This window comes from Odontesthes bonariensis, chromosome 4, assembly GCF_027942865.1.
Source record: "Odontesthes bonariensis isolate fOdoBon6 chromosome 4, fOdoBon6.hap1, whole genome shotgun sequence".
Taxonomy (NCBI): Eukaryota; Metazoa; Chordata; class Actinopteri; order Atheriniformes; family Atherinopsidae; genus Odontesthes; species Odontesthes bonariensis.
In genome coordinates this window covers 34,035,757-34,062,194 of record NC_134509.1, presented here as the reverse complement: position 1 = coordinate 34,062,194, position 26,438 = coordinate 34,035,757, and the positions used below count along the sequence as shown (strand labels likewise).

The following is a 26,438-nucleotide window of genomic DNA, read 5'->3' as shown; positions in this document are numbered from 1 at the left end:
TTAATTAGATTAAACATTTTAATCGTTGCCCAGCCCTAGTAATACACTTCCCTTTTTCGATTTTTTATTTTTTTTATTTTTTTTTTTTATTTTTTTATTCTAGATTTGAATGTTGCCATGTGTCTGAAATCAATACATGTGCAACGTAATTCGCAGTGTATATATTAAAGTGCAAAACTAACGGGGAGCATTTTGAAAGGCAGCAATCTTCTAAGATTTTGTTGGGAAATTTGCAAAAACCAAGCGAACATTTTTGTTTCGTCAAAATGGGTCTGAAACTCACTGCTGCTCGCTGAAGAGTCGCCTGTGAGCACTTTCTAAAAAGGGAGTTCAATAGTATTTATTCATGAAAAAGTAGCTGTCTGTGGTCGCATGGTAATTTGATGACGGAAGAAACTGAGACTCACCTTTTTTTTTTTTTTTTTTAGATGCATCGGAAATTAAGGAAAACTTTGGCATCTCTAATGAGGATAATGATTAGTTAACATTTTGTTACAAACCAGCAAAACATTCACAAAGTTCCTAATGGATGCCTTAATGGCTGTGGTTGAGACATTCATGCCTCAACTGCCTAAATAATTTGAGGCTTTTATTCATCACTTTTCTTTCATTCATTTTATATGATTCCACAAAAACCACTGCACACTAATGGATGAAATATGGCAGGGCTGAAACCAGAGTTTTTATTATTCATTATGATAATACGACTTCTAACACCAACCCTCATTGATTTAGGACTCTGCGTAAAAGTAACTTTTTAGTGCACTCTTAAACTACTCAGATTTCACGGCAGAGGAACATTATACATCCTGTAAAACGTGTTTTAGTTACTGGTGCATCTCTTGGGTGTTTGACCTTCGCTGTACCGAACGGTGAAAGTTGAGTCTGACGCCAGAGAACTGCTCTCAGGTTCTTCTGTTGAAAGTAGAAACTTTCTTTGAGCTCCCCTTAAAGGGACATTATGTAATTTCTTCCCCCATCTAGTGGTGCAATTTTATTTTGCAAAGTCGAATGAATTTGCTCTCTAGCTCCTCACGTTTTCAAATGTGCGCTGTAACTTCTTGAACCACGGCAGGCGGTATGTGTCAAGATTCAAGAAGCTATAGCTTCAGACTCAAGGTCCATACAAACAAAAAGGCATCAAGACACACAGTACAAAGGATTACATAACACACATACAACAACACTATAAATACAGATAACATGTCAGATAACATAAGTTGACATAGCCTTCGGTGTGCAAATCATATTCCGGGAGTTACCGGAATTGACGTCGACGCAGCGGTAGCGTTAGCAGCAGTGTGTAGTTGCTATCTGGAAAGTGTTCTTTTAAATAAACTCCCGGTAAACTTACAAACTTTCTAATGCCTCGTTTTGTGAGTTAAGAGCCTATGTGTACTACGGCAGAAGTTTGGTAACAATCAATGCATTATTAGTGGTATAATTTACGAGATAAAATCTATTTAGCATTAGCGCCAGTAATAAGCCATTCGGCGGACGTGACGTCAAAATGACGTCATTTCCGCTTGCAGGCCTGGCGTTGGGGATACGTCCCATACCTGGGGACCTTATATTAAATTGATTTTTGGAACAGGGAGATGGAATAGGGGCTTGCTCCGTCCACTCCACGCATCGACCTGGTATTGCAGTATCTCCAGGAACGGTGCATAAAAAAAAAAAAAAAAGGCCTGGCGTTGGGGAAAACGCGATTCGAAGTGCTTTATGTCCCTCTCGGCAGTTCGTCGTTTTTCATAGACCTGAAGGACATGGCAGCCTCCATAGAGCTTGCCCGCTCTATGTCGATACAGACAAGTTATTCTTCACTCAGGAGGATAAGTGAGATTTTTGACAGAGATCATTTTACACCAATGAGGACTAACTTATGAATGAATATGTTGATTTGAGCTAATAAATGACTTAATTTATTACATAGTGTCCCTTTAAATCTGAGTTTGAAGCTACAGAATTTTTTTTATTTTTTTTTGGGTGGGGGCATAACAATGGTTATGAAGTCAAAAGTGTGATGTCTGAAGCCTGAAGACTGAGATTAGTCTTTCAGATTGAGAGGATGTCTTGGAGATTTGTCAAATCCTATAATTTTAAACTTGACACCAACACCTGAGAAAAATACTCGATATTTGGAAACGTGACTATTTAAGAAGTAAGAATATAGTCTTTGGCCTTCAGACTACCTTTTTAACTTTGTAAACCTTTTAAAAATTGGGTGCACCACTACTAAAGGTGCAGCCCTTAAATCAGCCTTAAATGCCTCTTTGCTGGTTATAAACAGACGATTTACAATAAAATGTTCCCAAAAAAAAGGGAAAACATCACAGCAAAGTCTTACGGGCCATGTTTTGTTATGTATTAGCACTTTATGTGATTGAATTTTGTTTTTAATTTCTCTTTTTCTTTCTTTTGTGTGTACAAATAGTTACATACATTTTCTTTTTTATAAATGTTGGAAAATAAAAATCTATCTAATCTAATGTAAATAGATAAATAATATGAATCTTTTTACTTTAAAATTCAACTAAAACACTCTTCAGTAATGAGGTTAAGATGGAATAAATATGAATGTGTTATTTGGGTGACACAGCATCTCCTCCAGTCAGCCGCACGAACATTGTGCCATTTCTGAGACTCGGATATTCACGGAGGCACTTGCTGGATTTTTACCTTTATAAACTACATGACCGTTTCATGTTGGAAGGAGATCTTTGCCTTTGATTCCACGTCTGGGTCATCCTGGCTATAAATTGTGTAACAGCTCTGAATGCTAGTTTGTTTTTGAAAAAATATAACAGAGTTCAAAGGGTTGAATGAAGTTAGAGCAGTCGGCTGCACACTGAACAGACGGCGATGAAGATGACGGATGAGTATCTAATTAGATATTTATTTTTGTCTGAATTAGATGCCGTTGGACAACTCTTCAGACTCCCATTCTTTTCCCGTGCATCTGCTGGTTAGAATAAGAATCAAATAAAGAGGTTTCCTCTCCCCTAATATCTTGTATGTATATTTTGAAATGGAAAAAATATTTGCGTGATGAAGTAGTCCAGATGTTTTAGCAAGGGAATGAAGTGAGCAATGCCATTTGAAAGGCATCTAATCTGGGTTTTTCCAGCTCTTGTTTCTGGACCACTTGATCGCTGTGTAAGGGGGGGGTTTACAGAATGCTTCTCCATCCTCATCATCTACAGTTGGATTTTCTCTACGTTTGCCATTGATTTCTTACTTCTGTCACTGCTGATAAGCTCTTAAAGACTTTAGATGGACAGGGAATCGGGGAGCATTAAAGGCAGCCGTTTCAGTCTGAGAAATAAAATCTGATCACATATTTGTCTGCTCACATTTCTAACTCACCTCTCTTTACAGACGAGCTCTCAGCACAGTTCTGTTCGTTTGGCTCAGTGTGTGGCCTGGAGTTTATTTCACTCAGTCAGCTTGTACAGTCCAGTCAGGCTGAACCCAGAACAAAGACTTGTTCTGGGTTGGCTGTTAGCTTTTCAGTGGCCTCTAGGGTTTGGACCAGCTTTGCCATGGTGGGAAGGTGCAAAAGGACACTAAAGAAATTCTTTTTCACCTAAAATACACAACTTTTGTTTGGCTTGTAAGCTCAGCAGTTGGGGCCGCATGCTGGTCATGCTACTTCTCACTTCTACACTTCTCACTGAAAGGTCAACACCACAGGCTACTCTCCTGAAGGAGGCACTTGCTAGGTAAAAATTGTTGGATCCATATAGCTCCTTCTCTTTCTTGAGGTACACTTCCACGCACGTACTGGCTCACAGCTGCTTTGCTCTAAATTTCTAAATGGCACACATACTGGGTTCTTTCTCTCTTTCCAGTGAAATGAAGCAATCCGTCTTTGCCAGAAGGCCGTGTCTTCTTCCTGCTATCATTTGCCTGCACTTACACTTTATATTGTTTGTCATATGACTTTGTGGGACGGCCTCGCCGACCCATCAGAGGCTCAGCCCCAGCTTCACGCACAAGATAAAGCGCTCGACACAAAAGCAATTTTGAAATAAAAAGTAGACGATGAAAACGGTAACGACGGTTTTATCAAGCTGTCCTTTTTTTCTTTTTTTATCAGAGCAGAGCTGACAGATTTTGATTAAGATTGAGTGAATATCTTTGCACGTTAATGGTCAGTAAACAGCCAAAGGGGCTGCTGATCAGTATTTGGAGCAAACTCTGACCTCCAAATGTATTTGTACCTTCCACTAACTATTTCCGTTCATGTCTGGTTTGGGTTCTTCTTTGTCCTCAGAGGCCGTTTTCAGCTGCTGTGTGATGTTGTGTGTTAACGGTGTGTTAATGTTGTGTCATCCGTTTCAAGGAATTGTGTTTTTTTGTGTTCGTCTTTGGGCTTCTAGCACAGATGGACTGTAATTAGTGTTATCGTGTGCTTTGTGCTCAGGTACTTGTCCCCGCGCTAATTTGACTGGACAGTTGTGGCCGAATGATAAGATTTTACATCCAGGAATTACAATGCGTCTTCAGGCCAATCCTCACACATTACATGTTGTTATCTGGAGTGGTGTTTCTTTCCAAGTATTTATTACCTTAATTGAGTCTGAAATGCAGGCCCTTTCCCAAATTAGCCGTGTTAATGATTGACGATTGAGCTTTCAATGACCCTCGCAGTTCAATTGAATTATTGAATTTATTATTGAATTTGCATCAATAAAGGTGCCGTTTCTCTGTACTTTACTGTTAACTTTATCTTCGAGTGTCTTGAATTAGGCCCAAGTTGAGACCTTAAACATTCCATTTTCCTCTGCACACAGTTTTAAAGTCATTAACTGTGCACTCTGAATACAGAGTAAATATTCAGACTTTGGCTCACTGAGGTGGACCTTTTGATTAAGACGGTGTAATGAGTCGGTGACGGTTACAAAGCCCAGTCACGTCGCTTTGCTGTGGTGTGAGAAGGAAAGTGAAACATTTCCACTCTCTTTGTTGCAGAATGTGCAAACAATGACAAGCACTCGTATGCATCCGCTGTACTGCCAGAGTTTAGAGCTATCCGAGGATGGTGCCACTTCGGAGATGTTTTTTCCATCCTCACTTTGGCGTTCCGGTGTGCTGATTTCCCAGTCGGCTTAATCTCCAGGTCTTGGTATTGACTTCTCCAGCATAAAGAAAGATTTTCGTTTCCTTTTTTTTTTTTTAATGATTTTAAATCAACCTAACGATATAGGAAATAAAGCACCATGATATTGTTTTTTTAAGATTTATTACTCATCCTTTCCACTCGGATGTTTGTTTTTTATTTCAAGATGAGAAATGCAGATATATATACATTTTAATCTTAAATTAAATGAAGGGAGAGAAAAGTAGTACTTAAATAATCCCAAAGAAAACGATAATGTTGCAGTATTATTTGTCACATGCATATGACCTCCTTCCTTTGTTACAGCAGAGTGGAAGAACCCCTGAACTAAACACACTCTGTCGTTCCATCGTTGTGTTGTGCAGAGGGTGTGCAGCGTTGTCCGTTATGTTCACCTGCTTGTGCAGCGTTGCCCGTTATGTTCACCTGCTTGTGCAGCGTTGTCCATTATGTTCACCTGCTTGTGCAGCGTTGTCCATTATGTTCACCTGCTTGTGCAGCGTTGCCCGTTATGTTCACCTGCTTGTGCAGCGTTGTCCATTATGTTCACCTGCTTGTGCTGCATCCTTCTTTGCACATTTAGCTCCGGGGGCTCCACAGAAGTCTCACATGAGAGTTAGTTCTCTTTATCAGTTTGTTGAGTTTCTTTGAGTCTCTGGCATAAATAATTAACATTGTTCAGCATTCAAAAGAGAGACACGTGGATGTGCCGAATCTTTTTTTTTTTTTTTTTCTCTCTCTGTGGATTAAAACAGAAGATTATTAACCTGAAATGCAGCTTCCATATGGGAGAGAAAAGTCGAATGTTATGCCTCCTGATAAGGCATCTGCTGTGCAATGATTTTAGTGAGAGATTAAATAAAATGTAGACATTGCATCAGAGATGTCTCATGTACTTAAGTCCCACAGCTAGTGGCTCGTGGGAGAAGAAGCTGGATCCATCTACAGTCATAGACCTCAGACTGTGTTCAGCAACGCTTCGCTGGATGTTGATTTACTCGCTGCCATTCTGTCTTCTGTTTATGTAATACGTTACTCCTCCAGGATTTGCTGTGAGTTTTCATCACAACCAAACACACTTGCTTAGTTCGGGGAGAGTTTTTGGACATTGCTGTTACAATTGGACAGTTGGGATCACCCAGCTCGAATTTTCCTCACATAGAAATTCATCCAGTAAAGGGTTTCCATCTCTGTTAATACATTTAATGAGCACCTTTTTGTGTTCTAGGAGCGTGATGGGATGCGTGCCATATTAGAGTCCTATGACAGTGAGTTGGCATCCACAGAGTATTCCCCTCAACTCAGTAAGCGCCTCAGAGAGGCAGAGGAAGTACTGCAGAGGACTCAGAACCATAATACAGAGATGGAGGTGAGTGTGTCACATTTTAGTGTAACATGTGTATTGCAGTTTAGTGTTTTTAGAAAAAATAAAGTCCATTTATTCTGCTTATTGCTGTGTGATGCTATGCTAATGTTATAAAGACCCTATTATAACTTTACATCTGATAGAACTTTTATTTCAGCCATTGGTCTCTATACTCTATCTGTACAAGATATATGTGGGACTTTATGTGTGGAGTATCTATTTATTTTCTTTTTTCTCCCCTTTGTCCTATCAACTCAGGCCCAGCTGACCAAAGCACAGGCGGAGTGTGGGGTGCTCAAACTGCAGCTGCAAACAGTAAGTATATTTGCACACATTCGTCCCAGTGCTTGGCTTTTTCTTAGACAGAACGTAGAGTGTCAACCTATTGTAAAGACTCTGTGTGATCCATTCAGCTTTACCTCATCACGCTTCATCGTTTTCTGGCAACCAAAAGGGAGAAAATAGATAAGTGATCCCAAAAGTGTGAATTACTGTTGTTTTTACTTAATACTCGTCGAACATCACCCGATGTATCCTCATTATCACCTGTGCTGTCTGCGGTACCTGACAGTAATGCTATCACATGGGATGTGAATCAACAGTCATTATTTTCACTCGACTCAATAAAGACAATTAGGCTGCTTTTTTTTTTTCTAAGCTATGCCTTTAATCAATCTGCTTATTTTGCCGTTTCTGACCTAAGTTGGGAATCACAGAAAATGTACACAAAATGAAATCCATGAACTAAAACGTAGTAATTTGGCAGGTTAAATATAAACTTTTTCACAGTCTCTGAATTCTTTGTGCTTTTACTCAATTTTCCTTCTTTTTTGTGGGTCCTTGTCGCCACGGTGACATCAACATAGCCATGGCAATGAGTACTGACGCATGAAATCCACCTGTCTCGTATAGCGGTAATTACTTACTCGTCTTGGGAACACCGGGAGTGAGGATGAGAAGAGAGCCAGACGGATGCCGTCAGAAAGAGAGAAAATCCGCCTAAATGAGACATAATTGCGGAAAGAAAGCAAGATCGGAGAGTAACTAAGAGACAGACACATGTACAAGTGTAGAGAGGACGATGATTAGGACATTATGAAACAGAAAATTAGTCTGAAGAATATTTTCTGTGTTAAATGTCCTGATGTAGCTGTCAAAAACGGCAATCGGGTGTCAGGATTTATCTGCAGGCCAAAGGTTCCTGCCAGGCCCTTGGCCAAAAGTGGTATGATGTCAGTGCAGACTGATTTTCTTTCTTTTTGTCCCAGGTGGAGCTGGAGCTGGATGCTTTAAAGAAGCAGCAGGCTGCTGCTGCTGATGGCAGCTCTTTAGTGACCAAAGAGGAGATCAGCATACTGAGGTAGTTAGCCCGCACAACCTGTTGCAACCACCAAAAACTCCTGCTTATGTAGATGAAAATGTCGGATTACATCACCAAAATCTCCTGTTCTGTGCTGAATAATACATCTGAGGTTACCCATTCTGTCAGCTCCATTCTACTTGCTGAATAATGTGTTTGTGCGTGCATTTTTCAGACAGAAAATTGAAGATTTAGAGACGGAGCGACAACGTTTGGAGGGACAGAATAACATATTGGAGATGAGACTGGAGAGACACAACCTGCAGGTAGGCACCCAAAATTCCCTCCAACTGTTTTTTGTGTGATAGATTTACTCCTGTAACACAAGGGAACCAATTTAATAACCCCACTGGCAGCAGCCTAACCTGCAAGACGCCACAGATTGAGTCACACAACTGTTTCTCTTATCTGACAGTTTTTTCCAGCACAATTGGACCCAGGTGTCATTCCAGCAGCGTCCGCTGGAACAGTTGTAGAACCTGTGGCTGATTTAAAGCACCACCTTTTATTGGATGAATGAATTACAGTGGACTGAGCATAGGGCTGGGATGAATACATTTAGAGTTTGAAATGTGAATGAAATTGGCTACATTTGAATAAGTCCTTCTTCCTTAACATCACTGACACACACAAGTTTAACTTCATGCATCTAATCCAGCTCGTCCCTTTGTTATAACTGATCCCCTCTCCTTTTTAATGGCTCTTGCTCTATACCAGAGATACTCATTGCGCCACATGCGGCTCCTCAAGCTTTAATTGGTGGCTCGCACTGGCATAGTTGCTTATAACAATATGGTAACAATAACAATAAATTTTTTCAAATAACATACAGCGAATACTGCACAGTGTTAAGTATTTGTATTAAGTTTGCGTTTTTGTAGTATTAAGTATTTTCACTAAGTATTAATTAAGGCTTAATGGTGTTTCCTAAAGTGGGCTCTGTTAAACCTGGCAACGCAGCCCGCTTAAACCACCGCCACACTTGACCGCAGTGCACGCTAGCTCCTTTAGCCAGCGCGAGATGCAGGCACAATGGATCGGTTTTTAAGTTTAAAAAAAAAAAAAAGGGCAAAAACCAGCACAAAAACCATGCTCATCTTGAATGTCTCACTATGATTACAACAACAAACTACAAATACAACATGAAGAAAGTCAAGGACATGCATGCCAGCTTCCGCTCATCCCAGTATTAAGGCAAATATGGTCTTAATTGAAAATGTATTGGCTGTGTTGTTTCTTTTTTTGTGGGATGTTATATATGTAGAAATGCATATTTGCAAAAGGGGACTTAGTATGTTGTCCTAAAAGTGGCTCTTCCCTTGATTTTGCTCTGCCAATGTGGCTCTTGTGTAAAAAATGGTGAGTATCACTGCTCTATACAGAGTGTGTGTCAGTCTGTGCGTTTCCTTTCAGTTGGGTTCTCTTACTCCCCTGACTCAGTCTGGGCCAAACTAAGCCCACCAGGGCACTTCAATAAAATGTGTGGCATTTAACTGTGGAGTGAATGAAATCCATGTCTCGTCAAGCATGGCCGCTACCTTTTAAGGCAACAGACAACCGGGTGTGGGCAGGAGTGTGTGTGTGTGTGTTTCCAGGTTTCAAGGTTACACAGTCAGTGGATCAGGTCAGTTTTTCTGAGCTAATATTTAAGACTGCTCCATGCTCTAATGCACACTAAGAGTCCTCTACATCAGACCGCATGAAGATGTGAGCGAGTTTTTTAAGGGGGAAATGAATGGCTGAATGTATAACCGAATGCTTCAAGAAACTGACAATTGGATTTTTCATTCCACCAACTCGCACATCACATTACTGCAGTCTAATCCATAATTTATGCCTTGTCTCTATATTTTGATCACACAGACGAGCGTGACTGTCAACCACTCAGGCTGCTGGTGTAACGAGATTGCTGCTGTGGACTGAGCAATTAAACAATATATCAAGGCACCAAATCATCGTGTTTTATTAGTGATCAGCACAAAAAAAAAAATTAAATCAAATCGAATCAAAACAGCTGTTAACTATTTGTAATTAGTGAAGAGAGGAGGCTGACCTAGCTAAACATCAGTGCCTGCAAACAGGATTCCTGGTGTGGCTTGAGATGTTTGTGGAATCCAAACATATCCAGTGACAATGATTTATGAAGCAGGCTGCGATCTACACGGTGCTGTTAAAGACCGTGCTGTGCTGTGTTCATGCACCCCCGCAGTAACGAAAGCAGTCATAGAAGTTACGAGTAAATAGATTTGCATGATGTTCCAGTATTGTTCATAAACTAACGCCTCACCGTTGTATTTAAAACTTATTTCCATGTAAATATGTTCATTCCTAACTGCTTCCAGCTAAAGTAACTTGTGGGATTGCTATCTTGTGTGCAGACACTCAGTGGGGTCACATGGCACTGAAAGGATCGGATTATTGGCTAAATTACAATAAGACTGAGTTATTAAAGCTGCAGTCTGCAACTCTTTTTCAAGCATAATACCTGGAACTGTCCGGGGATTCTGAAAGTAGTACATTAAATACCCCAATACAAAAAAAAATGAGTTCTCTAGGTCCCCTATATGTCCCGCTAGGTCCCTCCAAAGCCAGCAGGTTTGTTTACAAAATTGCAGACCGGACCGGTAAAAGGTAACCAATCAGGTTTTACGAGCTGGGCTCTGCTGCCTGTCAATCACCGATTGTGCATGCGCGATACAAGGTAGGCTCGTCCCCACGCTTATTTATCTGGACTATTGAACTTCATTACGGGCTAGTCTACTTACTGTGTCTTCCATGATCGCAAATGACAGGTGAGTTGATGAATGAGGAGTCGTGTAGGCGCATCTGGCGTGCACGTCTACGTGCACGAGTTCTCATGTGTTTTGAAGGGGCGGGACAGGAAGTTGAATAACTTTTTATTTTTCGGTTAAAAAATAAGCATTTCTTGCATTTTGCGACTACGGAGGTCACCGTTTTCAACTTTAAGCGTTCTGATAGATCATGTAAACTCTTAAAATGCCAAAAAGTAGGACTTTACGTATGACAACAACAAATCTTGCAGACTGCAGCTTTAAGTGCATGTGATACCTTAATCTGACAAGAAATTGGGTCGAATTGAGTTACTCGCGATCGGATTAAGACCCCGAGGTAACTCGGTTGAAAGTCACACTAAACCTGCTTGTAGACGCTGAAGCACGTGGTGAATTAGACTTTGCGTTCTGCGCATACTCGAGATTATTTTCCCGGGGTCGTGACCCGGAAGTCAAAGGAGACGATATTACTGTTGTTGTCGCCGTCAGAAAGAAACAAACAACGCGATGGAGAATGCTCCGTTGTGCATCGCGTTTGTGCAACAAGCAGCTCATCACAGACCAAATGTAGAGGGACGTAGCTTCATCTGGCTCTTCGTTCGCCATCTTTCTCCAATGCCTGAGTTTGTTGTTGTTGTTGGTGTTGAAGAGGTCAACAGGAAGTGGCTCTATTAGCAATAGCTGAATTGGGTACAGCGCCACCTATCATACCGAGGTATGACATGCTTTGTGCCCCTGATCCGATTCCTTCACCGCCATATATCCAAGGATAATTACCCTTGCTCAGCTCATTCTTATTGTAATTTAGCCAATTATCTGATCCTTTCAGTGCCATGTGACCCCACGGTTGGTAGATTTTGTTTAGAATGATAGATGTTGGTCATTGCCAGGCCTTCTTGTTGAATACATTCTCTACTTATTAAGAACAGCTTGTCCAGTCAAGTTTTAGGATGTTCTGAAGGCCATCTAATCTGTACAGGTGATTAACGGTCTTTGGCCTACCTTTGAAAGTAGTCATACTCCTCTAATGCTGCTTGACCCAAGAGTTCACATACCGGGTTATATTTAAGAAACTCTTTGTTTTGCTCCCCCTGGCTTTTTTTCTTCTTCGTTTTGTCTCGTACGGCTGCTGTTGCTGGGCATCCTTACTAATGAGCTCTCTTCTTGAGAGGAGAAGAGGCTAGAATTTCAGATCTGCAAAGCTTTCATCTTTGTATTTTCAGAACCACTGGTTTCCCTTTTTATTTCTAGTGTTCATTATTGATGGAGACAAACACGTAAGCACATTCACATCATGTGTACCAGATTTTCTTCCACACCGAGCAGTTGAGAGCGGCACCTGCTGAAGTTTTCCTGTGAGTTATATCACATGTAATCAATTATTAGGGATGTATTTGCTCCAGATTGGTTAAACATGAATTTCCAAGAGTTTGAGCCTTGCTGTTAAGGAGGCCGTACTGTGCTCATTTAGAGGTTCATAATTGATCAAAGCTATCCTTTTTATTGTTAAAAGAACAGATCCAATCCCATTTTTGGACAAATCAGCTCAGACTGATCATCGCAGATAAGAAAGAAAGAGTCATAAAATCCAAACACGTAGCTGTTATAAAGAAACCATCTGTGGACTGTCGGCTGTCGCTGAAGCCTTGTCACGCCTGGGATTAAACGGCTTTTATTTCAGAAAATGAAGGTGAATATAAACCTGCAGGTGCATCGCAGCATTTCTGCCATGGGAACCTTTTTTCCAAGAACCAGGATCTTTTAGGGAGTCCTTTCCCCCCTCGATTTTTCACCTGCAGCAACCGGGGGCTAAACCGATTTCTGCCACAGAATAGGGTCCTGATAGGAGGTAGTTTAAAATTCAGAATAGCTCATAAAATCCCCAAATTCTATAAAGTGTGCCTTCAGGAGTAGTTGTGTAAACACAACATTCAAATTTCAGACCCTCATGTTGTAAAAAATCCAGAATGAATGAGGAGACGGAGCTCGGATTGGAACAGGAGAGTCGTCAAAGCAGGGCAATAAAACATTCATCTCTGATTGTTTCACAGCGTTTGCGCTCCAAGGCACAGAAAAACCAAACAAACAACCGAAACTCCACAGGGATGGATTTAAGGCGAACGCAGACAAAGTGCATTTTCTTGTTTTTTTTTCATGCTCTATCTGTCGGACACCGTCGTCTCCACAGAAGGCCACAGAGTCGGCAAGGGTCCTGATAACTAAAATGTGCTTGAGAGCAATAAAATGTTCAACTCTTAATTGTTTCACTGTGATAATGCTCCAAAGCACCAATAAAATCTCCCCGATTTAAAAAATGTGTAACACGGGACAGATTTTGAGTTAATGCAACTGAAGCCGACTGTGTGCCTTTTCTGCAGGTGCATTAATCAGCAATGATAGAAGCGATAATAAGAAAGCAAATGAATCTCGTTAAAGAGTGTTTATATTTCTGGACTTCAGCCCAGCAGCTAACAGCAGCTTGTTGTAGGCAGTCGTATCGTGGTGCGAAAGAAAGAAGTCGCTCTGCACAGTGTGTGTTGGAGTTTTTTTTTATTTTTTTCTCTTTACACAGAATTAATCATCTTATAGAAGGGCTAAAAGGGCTTCTACGAAGAGGGGGGTTGGACTAGAATCAACCTTACTCTGGTTTACCTGAGATGATGAGATCTGCAAGCTGTTTAAAAAGTTACGTTCAGGATTCTGCAGCCTCAGTGCAACAATCAGCCTTTTTTTTTTTTTTTAAATGTTTCAATTTCCTTTTATGAAGAGCAGAACTTATAGTGTCAGAACTTTTCAATGTTGATTTTCTAATGAAGTGCCAGGGCTTATTAATTTGAAGGGTTCTGCGTTCATTCCTGTTTTACTCAGTTGTACTTTTGTGCTCTTTTTCTTATTTTTGTGTCTAGACAGATAATTGTTGCTGTTACAGAAGGTTGCATCAACAGTCCCTGGATTGTGCATGTGCTTCCATGCACAAGTCCAACTGTGTGATAAACAGTCGGGCAGATATTTCTAGACCATTTTTTTCAGATGAGATATGAAGTATTAGATTGATAGTTTGTCCCACCAATAGTAGCCGTTTAGCCCATTACACCGTTAAGATTATTTAAGCCATAAATACATACATGAAAAGCATGACAACAGGGTTATGCATGAGCTGAAAATACTATACTTTGTGTTTTTAGGTTTGGCGAATGCTGGGATTTTGTAATGCTTGGATAGAGTACTAAAATGACACTCATGGTCCACCATTGTTTTTGCTGTCACAGTGCATTATAAACATGATAATCTTACACAGATCCACACTGCAGTTCCAGCAGATGATCTGGCATAGTCTTTGGGTTTAGTTCTTCGCTTAAACACGAGGTGCGATCTCTCTAATTATTGTTCTTTTTTTTTTTTTTTGCCAATGACAACCCATTGCTAATGTTTGCTTTTTTGCAGATATTGCACAGCATTTAGCCAATTCCTGCCCTATGCTATGGCAATTTGTGGGAACATCCCAGTAAGCAAGTGAATAGGATGCATCTACTCTTACTGTACTTCTAGTTTCTTTTCTAAAAAGTACTGTGGTATTTTTGGTGGTCTTTACACTGATCAATAGGGTAAAATGTAAACCGTGTTTGCAGTGAAATCGGGTTATTATTAGCTCGATTTTGAATATTCACCATGGTTTTAGCTCAGTTAAGTGTGTTTCTATGTCTGTGTTTAGATTTAAATTAACACGTCCTCTAGGTTGGTACATTTATATTTTTTATTCAAGCTCATAAATAACACACTGAACAGCCAATCAGAGGGATCTTTCTCATTTTCTCATCCCACGCCGCTGAAAAAAGGAAAAAATAAAAATAAAACCTAGACAGGGTCTGACATTCCCCATGTTTTTGACAGCCGGTTGTTGTTTTGGTGTACAAATGCCCTAAGGCTCATCCTTCCATTCAAGTCGCTGCTCTGCCTTCATGCCTTCCAAGTACAACCTCAATCTCCACTGTCTGTCAATAAAGTTCCTGAGGTTCAAGTCCCTGTGGCTGACGCTGCCAGTGACTCAGTACATGGACAAAATGTGTGAAAGACATGGAGCCAATGAACGGCCCCCAGGCTCCTTTATGCGTCCTGGGATTTAAACCGTCAGTTCCTCTGTTGACAAATGACTGCACACAGAAATGTTGGGATATACTAGTAACTGATAGATATTTTGCCGACCATTCTGTCTACTCATCCAGATGGCACGAGGATCATTGTCCACACAGGGTCTTTTGATATTTTGAGAAGGAAGACTGGCTCTGAGATCCTGATGAAAGACTTTTCTCTGCTGTTGGAGAGACTGTGTCACTATGGAACACACCATGTCTCCATTTCAGGCCCCATTCCTATTGTGGGTAATGGAATTGAACTTTTCAGCAGACTTCTTGGCCTAAACACATGGTTGTCAAATGTATGCATCGCCCATGGTATTAAGTTCATTGATAACTTTAATATCTTGTGGAACTTTAAGGAGCGTTTCAGACCTGATGGCATGCATCCGAATCAAACTGGATGCAGATTACTTGGTGCACACTTACGTCATGCTGTTGGGACGGCAAACCCAAACATGACTGTACAGATTAGACTGAAGGACACAGCAGCGAGGCAAACAACCCCCAGCCCTCCCCCCTCACCAGACCCTTTACTCAACATCACCCAAGGTCTCAAAAGGATGTCTCTATCCCAGCCAGGACTCCAGCGACCACCATCTACCGAGAAACGCAGGGCACCCCCACCTCCTCCTCTTACATCATCTGTCCTGGCAGAGCAGGGCACAAGGGGATGTGCAGGATGTTCAAGGAGCAGCAGAACATCCAGAGTTCAAAACAAAGATACCATGCCATGATGCGTTCAGGGTCCCTGTTATAGTAGTCCAACTACTGACAGCTGTTCTGAGAACAAGCTGGGGCTCAATAGGATTCCTGTATTAGTTAGTAAAAGGAGGAATCGAAAACAATCAGCCTGCTGGGTGAATCTATCTAATCTGTTAACGGTACCACGTACAACTCAGAATACAACAGAGACCAGTGTAAACTCCACAAAGCTAGCCTTACTTAATATTAGATCTTTGTCCAATAAGTCACTGTTAGTTAATGACTTCATAATTTCACACAATTTAGATTTTCTTTTTTTGACAGAAACATTGTTAACAGAGAGCAAAAGTGCTACTGTTCTTAATGAAACAGCCCCGCCAAACTTTACTTTTATGGATAAATGCCGAAATGGTAGGAAAGGTGGGGGAGAAGCTGCCTTATTTAAAGATACATTGCGGTGTGAAGAGATCTCATTTGGTGAATTCACTTCTTTTGAATATCTTAGTTTTATTTTAAAGGGTGTTCCTAAAATCCTGTTCTTAATCATTTACAGATCTCCAGGATACTGTGTAAGTTTTATTGATGAATTTTCTGAATTATTGTCTGTTATTTAAACTGATTTTAACCATTTTATCTTGACCGGGGATTTTAACATTCACATGGATAATATGACGGATGGTACTGCCAAAGAATTTTCTTCTGTGCTGGACATGTTTGGTTTGTGGCAACATGTAACAGAACCTACCCACCTTCGAGGTCACATTCTGGACCTGGTCATTTCTAAAGGTGTTGATATTTCTTCTGTTGTGGTTATTGATTTGGCCTTGTCTGACCATTTTTGTATTTTATTTGATTTATTTATCAGAATCAGAATCGCTTTTTATTGCCAGGTATGTGGACACACACGAGGAATTTGACACCGGTTACACCTCACTCTCTTTAGTGCAACAATTACAAAAAAATAGACATAGAACAAGATTAAATCAAAGTGCAAATTGGTGCATGGTGCAAGGATGAAACACTGAAGTCCGGTTTTAGCTGTTTAACACAGAGACAGCCTGAGGGAAGAAACTGTTCCTGTGTCTTGTTGTTTTGGCGTACAGAGTTCTGTAGCGCCTTGCAGAAGGGAGGAGTTTAAACAGTTTGTGTCCAGGGTGTGATGGGTCTGCAGAGATGTAACCTGCCCGTTTCCTGACTCTGGACAGGTACAGATCCTGGATGGAGGGCAGGCTGACACCAATAATCTTCTCTGCAGACCTTATTGTCCGTTGCAGTCTGTTTTTTTCCTGTTTGGTGGTTGATCCGAACCAAACGGTGATGGATGAACAGAGAACAGACTGAACAATGGCGGTGTAAAACTGGATCAGCAGCTCCTTAGGTAGGTTGAGCTTCCTGAGCTGCCGCAGGAAGTACAACCTCTGCTGGACCTTTTTGATGGTAGTGACTGTGTTGGTCTCCCACTTCAGGTCCTGAGAGATTGTGGGGCCCAGAAACCTGAAGGATTCCACAGCAGACACTGCGTTGTTGGTGATGGTGATGGGTGGCAGAGTGGGGGGGGCTTCTCCTAAAGTCCACTGTCATCTCCACTGTTTTTAGCGTGTTCAGCTCCAGATTGTTCTGACCACACCAGCAGACTAGCCGTTCAACCTCCCGTCTGTATGCAGACTCATCACCGTCCCGGATGAGGCCGATGACTGTTGTGTCATCTGCAAACTTCAGGAGTTTAACAGACGGGTCTCTTGAGGTGCAGTCGTTGGTGTAAAGGGAGAAGAGCAGTGGGGAGAGTACACACCCCTGGGGGGCACCTGTGCTGATGGTCCGGGTGCTGGATGTGATGCTCCTCAGCCTCACCTGCTGCTTCCTCTCAGTCAGGAAGTTTGTAATCCACTGACAGGTGGAGGAGGGCACAGTGAGCTGGGTGAGTTTGTTGCGTAGGATGGCTGGGACGATGGTGTTGAACACCGAACTGAAGTCGACAAACAGGATCCTGACGTACGTCCCTGCAGTCGAGGTGTTGCAGGATGTAGTGCAGTCCCATATTAACGGCATCATCCGCTGACCTGTTCGCTCGGTAGGCAAACTGCAGGGGGTCCAGCAGGGGGTCTGTAATGTCCTTCAGGTACCCCAACACCAGTCTCTCGAAGGACTTCATGACTACAGATGTGAGGGCAACAGGCCTGTAGTCGTTCAGTCCTGTGATGGTGGGTTTCTTGGGGACCGGGATTATTGTGGAGAGTTTGAAGCATGAGGGGACTTCGCACAGCTCCAGGGATCTGTTGAAGATCCGGGTGAAGATGGGGGCCAGTTGGTCAGCGCAGACCTTCAGGCAGGAAGGTGACACACCGTCTGGGCCGGGTGCCTTCCTGATCTTTTGTCTGAAAGACTGACAGAACATCCTCTTCACAGATCGTGAGTGCTGGTGGGGGGTCAGGGGGTTATCACTCAGAATGTTCAAGTAACCAGCTTCTCAGTTAAGAAGAGGTACATTAATGAGAACACAAGTGCTCAGTTTAGGGAAGCCATAGCTATGTTACCAACACTCAGCGCAGAGTCGGTTGAAGGACTGCTGGATCATTTCAACTTAAAAATTTTGAATGTAATGGAAGTTGTTGCACCGATAAGAATCAAGGGCACCTTGATCAAACAGAAAACACCATGGAGAAACACCACTACGGTCAAAAACCTGAAAAGAGAATGCAGGAAAGCTGAACGTAAATGGAGGAAAACAAAGCTTCAGATTCACTATGAGCTGTACAAAGAAAGCCTGCGTAGTTATAACAATGAGCTGTGCAAGGCCAGACAGCTGCATTTATCTGAAATGATTAATAAGAAGGTCAACAATTCTCAAACTCTGTTTGCTATGGTTGAAAAACTCACAAATCCTCCTAAACAGTCAAACCCAGACCTCCTCTCCACAGAGAAATGCAACGAATTTGCCAACTTTTTAGCCAAAAAATCAAAATGATTAGACAAAACATTCATGCAACACAGACAAACAAGAAAACTAATCTGTGTCTAAAACCTAGAAATAACTCTGACATTATGTCACAATTTAATATTGTTGATTTGAAAATCCTAGAGGAAACAGTTCGGCATCTGAAATCAACCACTTGCACTCTGGACATAATACCATCCGACTTTTTTAAAACTGTTTTTACCTCAGTAGAAAGTGATCTCCTACAAATAGTTAACAGCTCACTGGCATCAGGCAGTGGAATGGGTGGAATGCTCTCTCCGGGTCGGGAATGAGATCCTTCCCCAAGTGGAGGAGTTCAAGTATCTCAGGGTCTTGTTCACGAGTGAGGGACGAATGGAGCAGGAGATTGACAGACGGATCGGTGCGGCGTCTGCAGTGATGCGGGCTCTGCACCGGCCCGTCGTGGTGAAGAAGGAGCTGAGCCAGAAGGCGAAGCTCTCGATTTACCGGTCAATCTATGTTCCTACCCTCACCTATGGTCACGAGCTGTGGGTAGTGACCGAGAGAACGAGAGCGCGAATACAAGCGGCCGAAATGAGTTTCCTCCGCAGGGTGTCTGGGCTCTCCCTTAGAGATAAGGTTCGAAGCTCGGTCATCCGGGAGGGGCTCGGAGTAGAACCGCTGCTCCTCCGCATCGAGAGGAGTCAGATGAGGTGGCTCAGGCATCTGGTGAGAATGCCTTCTGGACGCCTCCCCGGTGAGGTGTTCCGGGCCCGTCCCACTGGGAGGAGGCCCCGGGGAAGACCCAGGACACGTTGGAGAGACTATGTTTCTCGGCTGGCCTGGGAACGCCTCGGGGTCCCCCAAGAAGAGCTGGAGGAAGTGGCCGGGGACAGGGACGTCTGGGTCTCTTTGCTTAAGCTGCTGCCCCCGCGACCCGATCCCCGGACCAGCGGAAGATAATGGATGGATGGATGGATGGATGGATGGATGGCATCAGGCATTTTTCCCAAGTCACTAAAGGCAGCTGCCATTAGCCATTCCTAAAGAAGAGAACTCTAGACGCCTCTATGAGAAACAACTACAGACCTGTCTCTAATCTCTCTTTTATATCTAAGATTATTGAGAAAGTTGTATTTAACCAGCTCAACGACTTTCTGAATGAAAGTGGAAGTCTTGATAACTTTCAATCAGGCTTCAGACGTCATCACAGCACTGAAACAGCTCAGGTCAAAGTGTTGAACGACATCAGGTTGAATACTGATTCTGGTAATATCTCAGTCCTGGTTCTGTTGGACCTCAGCGCTGCGTTTGATACTGTAGATCACAGAATCCTGTTGCAAAGGCTGGAAAACTGGGTTGGACTTTCTGGAGTGGTCCTTAAAGGTGGGGTCTGTGATGTCTTCTGGAGCATTTTTTATCATATTGTCTGGAAAACCTCCTCACGACCCCATTGCACCCACTAAAATAGAATGTTTGGAAAAAAACCGAAATATTTTAGTCCACTGTAAAGGGTGTAGCAAGAGGAAATGTCTGACCAATAGAAGTAATGATGAGAGTTACTTCTATTGGATTCTGACACGCCAATCAACCGTCAGCCCCCCTCACCCCTCCCTGCGCGTTCACAGACTCGTGACTCGTTCATGTGTTTTGAAGGCGTGGTTTCGAGGGGTGGGCTGAAGGGAGAGGCAAGGTTGTGTATTTTCAAAAATATAGCTTGCAGGAACCGTTTTTCCAAGATCTCATACCCCACCTTTAACTGGTTCAGGTCCTACTTAGAAGGCCGGAGTTATTTTGTTACAAATGGCAGCTATGAATCTGAGCGAGTGGCCATGACTTGTGGAGTCCCCCAGGGGTCAATTCTTGGACCTCTTCTGTTTAACTTGTATATTCTCTCTTTGGGTCAGATATTGCAGAACTTTAACATCAATTATCACAGTTATGCAGACGATACACAACTTTATGTGTCTCTGTCACCGGACGACTGCAGCCCAGCAGACGTACTGTGTCAGTGTCTGCAGGAAGTAAACACCTGGATGAGAGAGAATTTTCTACAATTAAATGAAGACAAAACTGAGATCATTCTGTTTGGTAGCAAAGAGAAGAGGGTCAGCGTTTGTAAATATCTTGAAACTCGGACCCTTACAATCACTGACCAAGTTAGTATCCTCGGAGTGTTGATAGACTCAGATCTGACTTTCAGCAGCCACATCAAAGCTGTCACCAAGGCAGCTTTTTACCATCTCAGAAACATTAACATGATTAAAGGTTTATTATTCTATTTGTTTCTCTTTATATTCTTTTATATATTTTTAATGCTTCCACTCCCTGCTGCAATGCTTTTATTTTATGTAAAGCACTTTGAATTGTTTGTACCTGAAATGTGCTGTACAAATAAATTTGATTTGATTTGACCAGACACCTCCTCATTGTGGGCTTTGAGTGCAGGAGCACGGTTAGTGTTACACAACTCTTTACACAAGGCAATCAGAAGATGACATTGCAGCTTTTCGCTCCTCTTTTCCAAATCTTAGCAACTCATACTGAATGCTCCTGAGCTCCTCGGCTCTACTCTTGATACTCTTCAGGACAGCTTGCTCCTTACAACGTTGTGTACCAAGTAGGGCTGGGCGAGTTAACTCGTTATTATCGCGTTAATTGTTTAACGCCGATAAATATTTTATCGTGCATTAACGCAGGTTTTATTATTTATTTTATTATTGTAAAAGTCTGTTGCTCACAGGCTTTTATTTTGTTAAAGTCTGTTGCTGTCTGCTGCGGAACCGGAAAAGAAAGTCATCGGCGGATCCACCAAACCTAGAGAAGGGTACGGAACTTTTACTCGGCCATTTTCATTTTAAAGTTCTTCCAGACGCCGGAGTTTACAGAACCAAAGTCATCTGTAAACACTGCCAAGTTGAATTGTCTTCTCATCGTAGTAGTTCCAGTCTAAAATATCACTTAAAGGCAAAACACACAACTGATAGCAGCAAGTCATTCAAGGAAACAGACAGTGGAGCGAGGCTTCTTCATAAAAACTACATAAAAATGCTGATGTTGAAAGTGTGTTTGCACAACAAATGTTATGGCACTTTCATTCATATGGCAGCACATTTAAAATAAAACTAAATGCTAAAAGCTATACACTACTTTTGAATTCATTTTTGGATTTTTGTACAAATGCGATTAATCGTGATTAATCAGGGAAATCGTGTGATTAATTAGATTGAAAATTTTAATCGTTGCCCAGCCTTAGTATTAGTATTAAGTATCCTGTGTTTATAAGGGCTTTGATGAGAATATGATGGAAAAATATAAATATTTGCGTCTTGCTGCAGCACTATTATTGCATCTGATGCTTTCACTGTGCATCTTCTCTACATTCCACCAAGGAGAGAGACTGTAGAGACGCAGCATCTGTTTCTTGATCTTGCTGGTCATTCTGACTTCGCCCTTAAAAGGAAAAACCATCTGAGTGTAACTTCCACCAAGCTTCACCTCGTTGCCTTAGAGGCATAGGTAAATAACCTGTTTAGTTACTGGGTGCTTTACACTTACATACCCTCAGTTTAAACACTCTGACGCTGGGTTATTAGTGTTTCAGCTGTTCCATCAGTGACTCATACGTCCCCTCTTTGTTGGTTCCATGCTGAGAACGTAAGTGGATGTTTCAGTGCAGCTTGTTGGGCAGTGTTAAAAACGGAAGGTGTTCCCAGGCCTTTTCCATCCCTGATGGAACAAGTCTCTCTTTCTCATGCACTTAATTTCTTCCTGTTCTGCTTTCACCTGCTGGCCAGAGCTCTTTTCCTATAGAAGCTTTGTTCCCCCGGTACTAGGTGTGTTGTTTTTTTGTTTTGTTATTCTATAAATAAGAGATTTGTGGCCTTGGGCACTTAACACTCCACCTTGCTTCCCTGGAAATACATTTTGTAAATTTTATGTGAGCATAAATTCTATCAAAAAAAAAAAAAAAACCTACCAGGGGTAATATTTTATTATATCAGTTTTTTTTTGTTTGTTTGTTTTCTGTGAAAATGAACACCAACTTTGTGCAAATGCAGTTGAAAATGGTTTGATATAAATACACGTATTCTCTTTTCTTAATTTTTGGAAATCTTCCTTTTGAGTTATACAAAGCGTTATAAGTGTGTGAGGCATTTCCTCCACCACCCGTTGTTTGGTTTCTCTCTGCATCCTTCCCTGTTTCCTATCCTAATTTTCTCTTTCTCACCCCCCCCTCTCCACCTGCAGTTTATTTGCAACCGTCGCTTGAGAGCATATGGAATCCAATTTAGCCATTAATCAGGAGCCGTGATGTTTGTGTGTTCTTGTCTGTGTGTTTATGGCTCATCGTGTTGTCCTCGCACCAAAAAAGACTCTTCACCTTACAGAGTGAGAAAGAAAAGTGGAAAAGAGAGCATGAAGTCTGATTCACCTAGACTGGTCTGGTTATGTAACAAAAAAAACTTTATTACATATGGCTTTATGTCTGTCTCTCTATTTGTCCCAGGGAGACTACGATCCAGTCAAGACCCGAGTACTCCACTTCAAAATGAACCCCACTACTGTTGCTAAGCAACAGCGCCAGCAGGAAGTGGAGGCTCTTGGAGAGGAAGTGAAACGTCTCAGGGAACTCGTGCGCTCCTTGCAGGACGGAGGCGCGGCGGTGCATTCGCACGACGACTCCAGCGTGTACAACCCCAGCCACAGCCTCAGTTTGCCCCCATCAAAAGAGGTGCTGGGTAAGCCTCGCTCCATGGGCACCCTAGTGCACCAACCTGTGTCGTTAGCTTGTGCTGCTGTCTTAACAAATGAGAGAAGGTGGAGTTGCTGCATTGGCTCTTTCTTTGGTTTTCTTCATTGTCATCAAAGCCGAGAGAAGAAATCTCGACAAAGACATAGCGGACATTGTTACACGATGCAGTGAACTTATTCAGTCAGTCAGTTTTATATATTTATTTATTTTCTTTATTAGATATCACTGAAGTTGATAAAGTTCATGAGAGAGAGAGTTTATATTTAAACTCATCACAAACTTTAATGACAGAAACTAAGAAATCTTGTACCTTAACTGCTATTTATTACATTCAAAAAATCAAAAATCAAATTTATTTATATAGCACATTTCATGTACAAACAGTTCAAAGTGCTTTACATAAAATAAAAGCATTGCAGCAGGGAGTGCAAAAAGCATTAAAAATACATAAAAGAATATACAAAGAAACAAATAAAATCATTTAAATGAATTTAAAAACAGGCAACAGTCTAGATAAGTTAAAAGATATTTCATGCATAGACACATGAGAACAGAAATGTCTTTAACCTGGATTTAAAAATGTCTACATTTGGTGAAAGTTTAATCTCCACTGGCAGTTTGTTCCACTTGTTTGCAGCATAACAACTAAATGCTGCTTCTCCATGTTTAGTCTGGACTCTGGACTGGACCAGCTGACCTGAGTCCTTGGATCTAAGAGCTCTGCTAGGTTTATATTCTCTGAACATATCACAGATGTATTTTGGGCCTAAACCGTTCTGGGATTTATAAACCATCAGCAGGCTTTTAAAATCTATTCTGTGACTGACTGGAAGCCAGAGTAAAGATTTTAAAGCTGCTGTGATGTGTTCAGATCTCTTAGTCCGGGTTAAAACTCTAGCAGCAGCGTTCTGGATGAGCTGCAGATGTTTAATGCTCTTTTTGGGAAGTCCAGTTAAAAGAGCATTACAGTAATTGAGTCTACTGGAGATGAATGCATGGATGAGTTTCTCCTGGTCTTTTTGGGAGAGGAAACCTTTAATTCTGCTGATGTTTCTGAGATGGTAAAAAGCTGCCTTGGTGACAGCTTTGATGTGGCTGCTGAAAGTCAGATCTGAGTCTATCAACACTCCGAGGTTACGAACCTGGTCAGTGATTGTAAGGTTCCGAGTCTCAAGATATTTACCAACGCTGACTCTCTTCTCTTTGCTACCAAACAGAATGATCTCAGTTTTGTCTTCATTTAATTGTAGAAAATTCTCTCTCATCCAGGTGTTTACTTCCTCCATACACTGACACAGTACATCTGCTGGGCTGCAGTCGTCCGGTGACAGAGACACATAAAGTTGTAAGATAAAGTATTGCTTCTTGGAATAACCCCATTAAAATCTTGGGTTACTCGGGCCTGTGTCACCATTGGTGAGTGGAAGTCAAACAGGTAGTTGAAGGACATCTGGATATCACAGATATGAAATTGGGTTGTATAAAGTACTGTTCTTTAATTTTTTTGACAATTTTACATTTTGTTATCAGTTTGCTTTGTTTCACTTTCACTGTTTGTTTTGCACCAGCATTCATCTTTTCAGTGGGTGAATGTGCAGTTTCTGGACTTTTCCCCCATATGCACTTAACAGCAGGGGGTTCTGTGCTGGAGATGTGCTCTAACAGCTGGCAATGTGAAGGCAGGGCACAGGGCAGTGTCTGGCTAAAGCACACGATACAAAATGTACTCTGTGGAAATCTCTGCCTTGGAAGCAGCTCATCCAGAAAGGCAGCTTTAAGCTCCCCGGTGGCTTTATCTTCATATCAGTGCCGCATGTGTTTGAAAGCAGCTACAATGGAGCCAAGACCATGAAATGCAACATTACACGTCTGCAGAAAACAGAATAGAATATAATCTCGTCTTTGCATTAAAGTAGAATATTTAAATGTGTTTTTCAAACGTGGGTAAACTTGCCTGAACAAGTTAATTAAGTATTTTCCACTGTGTGCAGTAGCAGATCTATTATCAATGCTCTGTGGGCTGAAACTTACGTGTCCGGTATATTTCTGCCTCCCAGAGGACATGTAGGACAGATGACATGAAGTTGATACACTAAATCCTGCTGTTGGCTCCCCTGATAATTTAAAAAAAAAAAAATTGTTGTTGTTCAGAGCCTGAAAATGGCAGCATGGTTGGCAGATGTGTGGTAGAAAATGTGAGCTTTGCCCATTTCTGTTGCCCCGGCCGCAGCATCCTCAGTACAAAACAGACTTAGGTCCTGTAGCCCATTGAAGCTGAGCTGTAACAGATTAAAACTAGCGTCCACTGCACGGCCATTAGACACCGTTCTTAATGCCAATTAAATACTTTCCTATTGAGTGAATTGTGATGTCACCACAGCGCCGTAACCATTTATACCAGAGCATGAGTTGGGCTAGTCCTGCTGCAGTCTTCATCAAAAAATGTCAACAAAACAAAATCAACAAAAATGTTCTAGAATGCGCCGCTGAGGGTGGCAGCACGTTGGAGTAGCTCTGTACCTCACATTGAGATTTTCTTTTTTTTTCTAAATTTCATTCCTGTTTTTTCTTGGACGACTGTTCCTTCCTGCCTTGGATGCTGTGCAGCTGGATTGATTTTTCCCAATACTTTTGTATATTTTGCTCTTTTGTTATGATGCATAACCATAGCAACAGGGTGGTTTACAACAGGGAGCAGCTGATTAACATTGGAAAAGCAGAAATAATTCGACAACTGAAGCCAGAAATCCCACTGCAATTGAAAAGGAGGCATCGTGGATGCAGAGCAGGAGCAAAGAGGAGAGAAAGAAAGAAGAAGTTCAAACCATCTCTGCCATCCGTCATCATGGGCAATGTAAGATCGTTAGCCAACAAGTTGGATGAACTTCTAGCCTTGACAAGGACTCAGCAAGAATATCGGGAATGTAGCATTATGTGTTTTACTGAGACATGGCTGCAGGATCATATCCCCGACTCCAGCGTCTCTCTGCCGGGCTTCCTGACTGTACGAGCAGATTGAGATTTAAAGAGTAGCAGGAAAAGGAAAGGGGGTGGATTGGCAGTGCTTGTCAACAACAGATGGTGTCACCCAGGACATGTTACTGTGAAGAGTCGTCTCTGCAGTCCTGACATTGAACTATTGGCAGTAAGTTTTCGTCCATATTATTTGCCAAGAGAGTTCACCAGTGTTGTTTGGTGGCTGTTTACATTCCACCCTCAGCTGTTGCCAACACTGCATGTGATGTCATCAGTTCCGTTGTTGCTAAGATACAGACACAACACCCCAA

The 26,438-nt window shown here is 41.8% G+C and overlaps 1 protein-coding gene and 1 pseudogene across 2 annotated transcripts in view; both read left to right on the top strand.

The window, feature by feature from the left end:
* The window catches only part of mad1l1 (mitotic arrest deficient 1 like 1), a 68,517-nt gene that overhangs the window by 12,877 nt on the left and 29,202 nt on the right, over positions 1-26,438 (top strand). For both annotated transcript variants that reach the window (XM_075464071.1, XM_075464070.1), the window contains exons 12-16: positions 6,351-6,491; positions 6,747-6,803; positions 7,757-7,848; positions 8,024-8,114; positions 22,906-23,137. In XM_075464071.1, the coding sequence (XP_075320186.1) occupies positions 6,351-6,491; positions 6,747-6,803; positions 7,757-7,848; positions 8,024-8,114; positions 22,906-23,137 (613 nt within the window). The remainder of the gene's footprint in view (positions 1-6,350; positions 6,492-6,746; positions 6,804-7,756; positions 7,849-8,023; positions 8,115-22,905; positions 23,138-26,438) is intronic.
* LOC142379524 (U2 spliceosomal RNA) lies at positions 1,556-1,674 on the top strand (annotated as a pseudogene).